At 32.5% G+C, this 11,428-nt stretch overlaps 1 protein-coding gene across 3 annotated transcripts in view; it reads left to right on the top strand.

Moving 5' to 3' along the window:
* The window catches only part of LOC106877350 (nipped-B-like protein), a 170,098-nt gene that overhangs the window by 97,373 nt on the left and 61,297 nt on the right, over positions 1 to 11,428 (top strand). For 2 of the 3 annotated variants that reach the window (XM_052967097.1, XM_052967098.1), the window contains exons 3-7: positions 507 to 646; positions 3,430 to 3,507; positions 5,851 to 6,330; positions 7,540 to 7,570; positions 8,109 to 8,147. In XM_052967097.1, coding sequence (XP_052823057.1) covers positions 563 to 646; positions 3,430 to 3,507; positions 5,851 to 6,330; positions 7,540 to 7,570; positions 8,109 to 8,147 — 712 coding nt within the window. In that variant the 5' untranslated portion in view covers positions 507 to 562. The remainder of the gene's footprint in view (positions 1 to 506; positions 647 to 3,429; positions 3,508 to 5,850; positions 6,331 to 7,539; positions 7,571 to 8,108; positions 8,148 to 11,428) is intronic. The other variant, XM_052967099.1, reaches the window with a different exon arrangement.

Genomic DNA, 11,428 nt, shown 5'->3' on the forward strand with positions numbered 1-11,428 from the left:
CTCTATCTGATCTGATATAAACGAAATTGTTACAAACACACATATGGACACACATACTTACATATAAGCACGAACACATAAGTGCGTGCACACATATGAGCTTGCACACACTCACATGCTCATACCGAACAGTTTCAAAACAACGCCAAATCATACATTCAAAATAAATTCAAAATAAATGGAAGTTCAAAATAAATGGAAGTGGAGAGACAAGTTACTGTAGAGATTGCAAGAGTACAATGAAATTATTTAACAAAAAACTATATACTGTTTATAAATTAATAAAGGACTGAACCAGTGCGTGTGTTTATTACCGGCATAATGCCTCTCCCAAGGTTTAATTGTATTTCTTTCAACACACGTATCCACATCAAGAATCTTGCACACGAAATACACATTTGAAATACATACCTTTTATTCTAGATTTATATTTAGATGATGGAGGGCATTGTTTTTATGATAACATCAGGCAATTTTAGTAAAATGTTTATAAATTTATCTTTCAGGATCTCCTGCTCAAGCAGCTGTGGCAGAACCCTTGATAAATATTGATATTTCCCCTATGCCTGAATCCGCTGGATCAGCATATTCTAGTAGGCGCCGTTCAAGTACTTCCAGTAAGCCACAAACTTTAAGCTGTTCTGAAGTAAGTTATTTTGACATGATAATTTTTAACTGTTAAGTCCACTTTTCCATGACAATTTCCATCTTGTTGCTGAAATGAATTAAAAAAGAAATTTTAATTTGTTCTCCAAATATGCATTTCATTATCTGTATTTGATGTTAACTTATGTAAACATCTAGATAAAGTTTAATTTAGCACTAACATTTTCAGCAATAGATAGTGTTTGAAACAGTTTTATTTTGCTGTCTCATTTGATTTCATCATCTTTATTATTATCATCATCATCATGAACATCATTATCGCTACCATTTGTTTTGTGTTTGGTTTTTCATACTAGAAAATTGAATAAACTTTCAGTTCTACATGAACTGACCTGAACACAAGTTATTCCTTCATATTTTGGTGTTTTGAGTTACAACTCTGTTTTACACGAAATTAGACTGGATGTTGGTGGGAAAAACTCATTGTGTATTTCCTGCTGTCATCTGCTTTAGTGATGCATATCAAGTGTAACAGCAATTCCAGTTATATACTCAGAGGTTTAGAAATCTTTTTTACCTATTGTTGCCAGGAACATATGTAATAAGCATAGTGAAATTTATGTGGAGGTGCAATGGCCTAGTGGTTAGGACAGCGGACTCGCGGTTGTGGGATCGCGGTTTCGATTCCCAGACCGGGCGTTGTGAGTGTTTATTGAGTGAAAACACCTAAAGATGCATGAGGCTCCGGCAGGGGGTGGTGGTGAACCCTGCTGCACTTTTTCACCACAACTTTCTCTCACTCTATCTTTCTGTTGTACCTGTATTTCAAAGGGCCAGCCTTGTCACACTCTGTGTCACACTGAATCTCCCCCCGAGAACTACGTTAAGGGTACACGTGTCTGTGGAGTGCTCAGCCACTTGCACGTTAATTTCACGAGCAGGCTGTTCCGTTGATCGGATCAACTGGAACCCTCGTCGTCGTAAGCGACGGAGTGCCAACGAACGAGTGAAATTTACATTCTGGATTTGTCTTTTGATATGGAACTTTTTTTGGGAGCAAAATGGTAAGGAGTGGGTAATGTGCGTCAGTTTTAGAGATAGGTACAAGAAAAGTTCTCTTCAGAGGGCATAGAAAAAAATCTGGAGCAGTTCTCTGTGCAGGAACAAGGGACACCTCTATACTGTGTCAATTAACTTATCCTTTTACTGCAGTGTCTGCAGTATAAAAGGGTGTGTAGTCTCCTAGGATGTTAATGGGTCTTGTGAGGTGTTGCCTGTTACCAAAAATGGTAGGTAAACATATAGTGTGTAGCATTCTCTTAGGCTTGCTATGGTTTGTCAAGATATAGGTTAGTGATGGCTAAGATTTTATGTTAAATTAGATGTTGAGAGCAATGTTAGCTGTTGTTTAGCCATGTCATCTCTGATTGAACAGACTTATGAGGAAAGGCATTCAAGACATTACCATATCATATTTTTATGGGTAGTAGGACTAGTGTTTACCTTATCTAAAGTAGTAGAATGTCATATGAGGGATGTTTCTCAGCTATTTCTAGTAGGTTGAATGTCTATGTTGAGCCCAACTCATACAGGCTAGAGATGTCGATTTTTTGTCAGATAGCCTATTTACCTAGATTACATTCTCTTCTGAATAGCCTTGACTGCTTTCTCATCTCCTAACCCTGACATTATATTACCTAACCAAAGCAGCATATCTCACACTTCCTAATTGCACATCAGTACCTGCCCTCCAAACCCTTTCTCTGGTATATCTTGTCAGCCAAGTCAATGGAACTCTGCAAATATTCTTCCCCTTTCACTCATATGACTCAGTTAAGTGAGGAACTGATATCCTTTTCCTAGTTATGTCTCGTTACATATTTGATAAAAACATGCACTCAACCCTAAACTCCAAATTCATAGTGAGAAAATTTGCAGCCAATACATAGCCTGCAATTTTTTCATTTCTTGGTTTATAGTCAGGTTTTCTACACTCGCTATTCTTGACAGCATGTGTGCTACTCCTCTGACCCATCTGAGTTAAATGAGTGACTTTGTTATGCCTCTTCTCATACTTCCTGAAAACAAAACTATCAACCCTCAAATCCTTAAGTGGTTCACTCACAGCTGTACTGGTGATCTCCAACAACTATTATTATCATTTAGGAAATATTTATGCACCACTGCAATGCTATTGTCAAGAAGCAAAGGGTAACTTAGTGCATTACACATCCTGCAAGTTTTTTTACTTCCAGATTTGCAGCAGGAGTATTAATACCTCAAAATCTTTTTATATCTGACTCCTCACTTAAGAAGGTATCATCTGTCTCCTCTCTTGGATTGGAAGTTCTTGCTAGTTGACCCCTTCCATTCTAGTGTACCAGATATTTCAATTATGTTTTTCAAATTCTTCTTTATGACATTATTGATCTAATTATGTGATTATGTCTACCTTCCACTTCTAACCACACAAGCACCTATTCACTTACATCATCCACTTGTTCCGTAAGCTCCTCATATGGGCAGATACAGTGAAGAACTTTCATGAACAGGTACATCAAAAACTTCCTTCAAGGTCACATAATCTGTGTATGAGAAATGCAAAACCTTGCAGTCTTTTCTATAAGGATTTTTTTGTGGCTGCCTAAAGAGTAAACTACTTTTTCAAAACCACAAAATACTTAGACCCTAAACATTTGTTAATCCTTTACAAAAAGATTTAAGAATAGTAGCACAGTCATTTTTATTCTACTTATTTAAACTTTATGGCGAAAATTGTTCATATATAGGCTTTTTACTTAAACATCTTACTTTCTTCTACAGCCTACTGAAAGGAAAAATCCTAGTACTTTGAACAAAGAAATGGAATTATCAAATCGGAAAGGAGGTGACCGCAAATGTGTAAGTATGATGCAACGTAACAGAAAATAATTTTTTTTGTTTTTGTTGCTTCAGAATGCAAATTACGCAACATTCATAAATCATATTTATGAATGTTTCATGAGGAATAGTATTTGTAATTCTATGTGACCACAAATGACTTCAAAATGAAGATAGATATTTAAAAACGAGCACATAAATATCTATAACTGACTTAAATTGCTTTTTCTCTAAATCTTTTTTGAAATATCATTTTTGATAATGCACCTATTCACTATGAGAACAAAGTCATACTTGTTGTTTTTTGCCTCAGTTTAATCCAGTAGAAGACTATTCTTCATGTATAAATTATGCTTGAGAAACAATAGGCATTCATGTTGAAGCAATAATCAGTCCTGTAAGAGTTACAAAAGTCACACCCTCAGCTAATATCCTCAGAAAATTAACATTGGGTATCTTTGCTGTACTTAACCCTAAAAAATAAATATAATAAAAACTGGAAGGTACTACAACTATATGATAAGCTTTTTTGTCTCATTATTTGCTTGATGGAAACTGGACCAGGCAAGTTCACATTGATATATTTTACTGGAATGGCAAGCAGGCAGAGTCATTAGCATGTTGGACAAAATGCTTACTGGCATTTCTTCTGGTTCTATATGTTCAGAGTTCAAATTCCGCTGAGGTCAAATTTGCCTTTAATATTTTCGGGTTGATAAACTAGCTACCAGTTGAGCACTGGAGTCAATGTAATTGACTTACCCACTCCTCTCAAAATTGCTGGCCTTGTGCCAAAATTAGGAAAAAAATTACGAATGAGATATTTTATATCAGATAAATCTTTTTGCACTTAATCCCACTTTGAAATCATTTTTCTTGCTTTGAAATGGCTGAATCTCATTTTGAAATCCATAATATGCCTTTGAAAGTAGCGAAGTCTCACTTCAAAATATAATCTGCTCATTCAGAAATAAAAAAATACTCCAGCAATCATGCTCATATCCTCCATAAAGAAAATTGTGATTTATCAAGTAGATATCAATCAAGTGCACATACTCAATATTCTAACATACATGTATGCACACACACATGAGTACTTGTGCAACACACGCACACGCACACACACACACACCAGTTGATCAGCCTGCTAAAGATAGTGGGTAAATTCCCTCAAATAATCCTTATTTTAACAAAGAAAGGGCATGTTGGACAGTGTGGTACTTGATATGTAAAAAAATGGATTGGTTATGGTTGGAACACCTTTAATCATAGGGCTGCTTGTTAAAGTTGACCTGAGTCTAAACTACAACTTTGAAAATTTGTTATTCAAAATTGAGAGTTTGGTTCTAAGCATGTGTGTGTCAAAATCATGGTTTCATGCAGCAGTGATTGTGATTGCTTACAATTTTCAATTGATATAAAGCAAAATAACCACTGAAGATAGTTAATGATGACTTGTATGCCTGAATGAAACCATGGTGTAGATTTAATTATAAAGTTACCTACATGTATATATAACAGACTACACTTTAAGTGCTTATTAACTACTTCAATATTTATACATATAAGTAAAAATAGACACATACATATATGTATATGTATATGTATGTGTGCAAGCATGATTATGTAGTTAAGAAGTTTGCTTTGCAACTACATTGTTCTAAGTTTGAACCCACAGCATAACACTTTGGGCAAGTATCTTCTATCATAGATTTGAGTCAACCCAAGTGAAATTTTGAAGATAGAAACTCTATCTGTGTGTATGCACATATAATGAGCAAGGCCAGGACTAGTGCATTGATCATAGATACTTGTAGTTTTTGGTTCCAAACTGGCTACATTTCTTTATGCCTAAGTTGATTTTAATTACTGATATCAATAAGTACCAAGCAAACAACTGGGGTTCCTTTTGAAGTTTGTGTTCCAGCATGTCTGTAATTCAGTGACTGAAACCAATAAAAGAAGAAAAGGAAAAAAATAAAGACATGCAGTACTTATAGGTAGCTTAATAAATCTGTCTTGCATCACCACGCTGTTTGCTAGCTTGAAGAGAGTCTGGTTGTAAACATCCAAGTTTGCAAGTATTAGAGATCTTGTCACATGGAAGACTGCTGTGTTGTAAATCTGTGCAGTGTGTCAGCTTGGCCCAAAGAGCATAAAACAAATGAAGATTGTGGTTACGGATATAGTGATGATGTTACTGATAGATGTAGAGATTGTGTTGTGACAGTAATAATAGTGTGTGTATATTTTTAGTTATAGTCTTATATAGCTCCATTAATCTTGGACTTTAAAACAGTCGGTGAATTTCATTGAAAATCTCTAATACTCATCAGTAGATTATCTAATATTAATTTTTTACAGGTTGAAGTAATAAATAGAAGAGGAAGGCCTCCTCAGATAACACCGCGGCATCAATTTCCACAGCAGCAGCAGCAACTGAGCCAGCAGCAAAAATTGCCTCAGCAACGACAACCACATCACCACCAACAACAACAGCAACAACAACAACAACAGCAACAACAACAGCAGCAGCAGCAACATCATCAGCACCATCAACATCATCATCAACAGCGACAACAACAACAACAACAACAGTTGCTGTTTCAACAACAATTTGAGCAATTACAGCAACAACAACAACAGCAAAGGCAACGGCGTGTACCGCAACCGACCTTGCCAATACTTCCACAACAGCCACCATTACCACATCATAAAAGACATTTACAACCACCTCCACCTGTTGAAAATGACTCTGAGGAGATTTCTTTTGATAAAGCTGTGGAACTTTTGGTTGCAAGAAATTCTTGGCCTATTGTTGTTTTAGAACCACTTGATCCAGAGGTATGTCAAATTTTCATAACATTTTAGCTAAACCAATTATGTTTTATATTTTTAACTGATTTCTTTTTTTAACATCATTGTTACATTTTTTTTTTGCAATTTAGAAGCAGCTATGTTAATTACTTCACATTAATGGGGATTGTTTCATTCACTCATGTTTTAAATGTATTTTTCATAAATTAATTTGTGTTTCTTAATTAATTTGTGTCATTAATGTGTATCTAATGAAGTGAGAGAGTAAGTAAATATTCTTATAAGAGTTTCAGTTTGACTGAGTTTAATAGTTTGTTAGATTGAAGCTTTTGTGCTTGTATCAGGCACAGACATGTCTTGTGAATGGAATTTAGTAAACAGAAACTTTAGGAGCCTAACACATATGTAAATATTTTATAGTGAAAAATGTAAACATCACAAAAAAGTGATAAACTAGTAGCTATGAATGTAATTTTAATATTTGCTTCACCCAAGCTGGACAACTATCTCTTGTCACTTCTACTGTCATAAAAATAGTGAACCAGTCATTGTCTGGTAAGAATCATGTTGCTAATAACAGGCTGGTTACAGGATTATATCGATATAAAAATGCAATATAAAAAATAAATTTTAAAATATCTCCATGCTGGCACTACATGTGTTTATGATCAAGGTAATTTACTGGCTCAGCCAGCTTAGTTGTAAATATCTGTCGAGTAGGTATACATCACTGCCAAGTTGTATGAGTACTGTACAAGAGTGTTTCTGAGATAGGAGTAAGAAATACAAAACCAGATTATTGTACCTTCCAAAAGACATTTTGAAATCAGTAGAATTGCTATTCTCTCAGCAACAACTTCTAAAATATAAAGTGATTAAGAAATGTGAGATGAAATTCATGAGTTGGTGTAGCTGAGAATTAAAGTTTTGGACTCATATCCTATAAGATATTTGTTTAAAGTTATTTAAAGGCTTACTTTGAAAGAAATTTCATTTAATCAATTCAGTTGAGTGAAAAAAGCCAGGAATGTATGTAGATGTGACTTAAAAATAGATACTTGCTCCTATAGTATATATACAAATGTTAGAAGTTATAAGGCCATCCAGTCTATGCTGATCTAATTATTAAGATATATGTTTCTTTCCAACTGTATCTCATCAAATTTATTGTTCTGTTATCTGTCCCACTTTGTTCTGAGAATACATGCATAAATATTATTTTTTTTCTCTTTATAGACATTGCAATCAATTGCCACTGGGGGAAGAAGTAAGTTATATATGTTATATATGTCTGTTGTCTCTTCACTGTCTGTCGGGAAATCATTAAACCCCTCCAAAGAGAAATCTGTATTCTACTTTCATTCCACCTTTTCATTCTCTGAAGTGTGCTGCGGTTTTTAAAAATAATGGAAATATACCATGAAGTATTTGCATATGAACATAACATTCTGAAATAATAGATCTTGTTTCAGATTCTGTTTACTGCTTTTGAAGTCCCAAAGCAATGTGTTTGTATGAGTGCATATTTTAGTGAGTTTGGCATTTAAAATGACAAAGTGGTTGCTTATAGTCTATGTTAATAGTGCCTCTCAACTGGAAGATTACTAAATGAAATTTGAGTTGTTAGAAGTTACCCAGAAAGGAACTGTTTCCCAATCTTTGGTTATTCTTTTTTATATTTTTTATTATATTTCAATATTAAGAAACCCTCCTATAAAACATGTAAATATTAAAAAAATTACTGGCTTTTCATTCTATTTTATTTTACCCTTTTTATTTTTTTTTTATTATTTCCTTCCATACAGTTAAGGCCGACTGTGATATTATGAGGAGACAGTTAAAGGGTAGGTATTTAAAATACAAAATACTTTTTTTTTTGGTTCCAATATATTTTTAGTATAATCTATGGGAATAGATTAAATTTTGAAAGCCAGTATTGATATATATATATACATACATATGTATATTTTGATTTTTAAGTAATTTTGAAATATACTCTCACAATATATTTTTCAATTTATAAATAGCTTAGTCTTTTAATTTTAACTATTATTTTTAAGCAATCTTCATACTCAGATTTTTAGTGTGCCACAATGAAGATAAATCCAAACTATTTACCTTATTTTAAACACTTCTTGTCCACAAGCAGGTGATAGGCAAAATGCCTGTTAATAATCTACTACTATTAAATGCAAAAGATTGACTGGAATAGCACTAGACTAAATGACTTGCAGTATTTAATTTAATTCCTCTATAATTCAAATCCTATTTCATCCAAACTCCACAGGCATTCACCTTGCATTTCACCCCTTGGTAGTGAGTAAGATAAGTGGAAAATAATAATAAATAAATAAATTAATAAATTAATAAAAAATGAAAAACTCCCACCATTTGAGGAATTGTATAATATAGAATTGTATATAGAAGGAGTAAATTAAAACTATTCTGTATGAAAATAATTAAAGGATTATTGTTGATTGTGTGTGTGCACATGCACATACTTACTTAAGCAAAGAAAAGCCATGCCAAGCTGGAACATATGAGCAAGATGTGGTCTAACTTGTCTAAGAAGGCAGAAACTGCAAATAAAAACTGATTTAATCAAGGACAACTTGTCCAATATGCCACCATGGAAAGTGAACATAAAAGTGATGACGATGTACATATGTATCTATCTATATCTGTGTGTATAATGCGTATGTGTGTAGCCTTGATTGGGTTAGATCAGGAGAAGGAAACTTTAATATAAAACCTCCATTTGGTGTTTCCAGTAGTCATTGTGATCTTTTCTTGACACAAGATCATGCATGATAACTGATACTTATAGAATGGTATTTGTGTTGTGCAAACATCTAATACTATAATCTTTATAGTGTACATGCACTTTGTAACACTGCTGTACATTATGCTACCTTATAACTAGTATGATTTAACATTGCAGCACATTATAAGACTAAAAAACATTGTTATCTATGTTGGGTTTTGACAATAATCCTGCTAGATGATGCATTATACTGCTCTTGTTGCTGTAGAGTTTAACTGATTTAAGATTAATCGCTGCCATTGCAGAGACAGGATTATCAAGGGAAAGGGATGTAGCTATTGCTTTTGAGTTAGTAAGCCTGTAGATGAAAACTGAGAGGACAGTATTGGCTTTGTAATCAGGAAGAATCTAACTGTTAGGTGAAATATGTGGGTAGCTGTTATTAAACTCTGCTTACCATTATATTGTGTCATGGAATATTCTTTTCTGTTTATACACCACCTCTTCATTCAACAGAAGAATTTTTATCTCTTTTCTATGAGAGTTTCAGAAATAACATTTTTCTAATTGAACTGGTAACAAAATCATTCTATTTGGAGATTTTAATGCCAAAGTAGATTATGATTGCAATGTGTGGTCTTGCATGGGACACTATGTTGTATATGAAAAAAACACTAGAGATCTTTGCCAGTTGCAGCTATTTTCTCAGCTTTTTTTTTTCTTAAATTCTTGAATTTAAAATAACCTCAAAATAATGCATATTAAATAAAACGATCAGTAGATAAGCAGCTAATGGTAATTGGGAGAATAGACCTGATAAAATTTAGAACAAATTTGGGTGAATGATTTTTTTAGGGTTTTTGACTCCATCTTGTATACTTGGTTAAAAACTATTAAGTATAGATTATGTTAAACCTAAGTATCACACCATCTTTCTTTTAAAAACTTTGTCATCATCATATGTTTTTCCATGCTGGCATCAAAATTTCGACTCTAAAAATGATTTGTTTTTTTTTATATCTTGTTTAGATAAAATTGAGGTATGGAGTATTTAGGCTAATATATATTTGTGAGCATTTAACTTATAATTAACATAACATTTTATTGATTTTGAATCTATTGTATTAAATAAAACTACTAAAACAGAAAAACTACAGGTATTTTATTAATATTTCTCTTTTCGTAATTAATCAGATAAAACTGATGTAGTAGTTCCTTACATATTCCTCAGTAAAAACAGGCATGCTGGATGGAAGAAGATCATAAATCCAAATGATGTAACAGAAATAATTATAGTTATTTTAACGAAAATTGGGAGTAAAATTCAAGTTTTATAAAGTTTTATTTCATATATCACTGGAATGTTGACTTCTTTTTTTTTTAAAGTTTAAACATTGTAATCTAGCCATATATTTCTAACTCTGCAAGTGGCTTACTTTTGAGTTTGAGCTGTTTTAGATGAACACATTTCTTTACATTACCTTAAATTCAGTTTACTAAAAACATTAGCAAATCAAGTAGTCTTAAGAAATAGTACTTTTTATTTTTATTTTGGTAATATGAATATAAATCCATTTTACATTGGACATTTAATTTTAAAAATTGATATTGTAAGATAAAAAAATTAGGGTTAGGAGGAATTGGTTTTCCTTTTCATCTTAGATTTTAAAATATATAATTTTAATACATTTTGAGTAAATTGAGTAGATTTTAAGATATACAATTTTAATACCTTTTGAGTAAATTTAGATGTTATAGTTAAAATGTAAAATGGTATTTATATTTGCTCCAGTAGAATACTGTTAAGAATGTACAATGAAATGAAGTTAAGAAATTATTTATAAAATGATATTATCAGTATAAAATTACTTTCGTTCATATAGTGATCTATTTCTCACTAAGATTTATTAGATTTTCTCTAACTACAGTTCTAGCTCGTAGAAAGAACATTAAAAATAATTCAACTTTACAATGAAAGTAAACAAACAAAGTTTGTTCTTTTTTAGAAGCGCTAAGATGTATTGTAAGATACAGAAATAAATTTATTTCTCAAACGCGTGATAATGCTATAAATAGCATGATCAGGATAATTTAACCATATAATGCAGAAAAATACATTGCCGGCCAGCTATGAGACTTGAACTCACATCTCTGTGATTACATGTCAAGTGTTTTACCATTAAACCAAACTGCCCAGCAACGAATTCTTCTGCAATTTTAGAACTTATAAATTTAGCTTCATAAGATGCTAATGTTAAATTCAACTTTATAAACAGTACAACTGTTACTCCTTAAATATTTTTTTAGTGCTCCCCCCATTTATTAATGTACTAATATTTTTTATGATAGTTCTTTATTATT

The sequence above is a fragment of the Octopus bimaculoides genome, chromosome 4 (assembly GCF_001194135.2).
Source record: "Octopus bimaculoides isolate UCB-OBI-ISO-001 chromosome 4, ASM119413v2, whole genome shotgun sequence".
In the NCBI taxonomy this organism is placed as follows: Eukaryota; Metazoa; Mollusca; class Cephalopoda; order Octopoda; family Octopodidae; genus Octopus; species Octopus bimaculoides.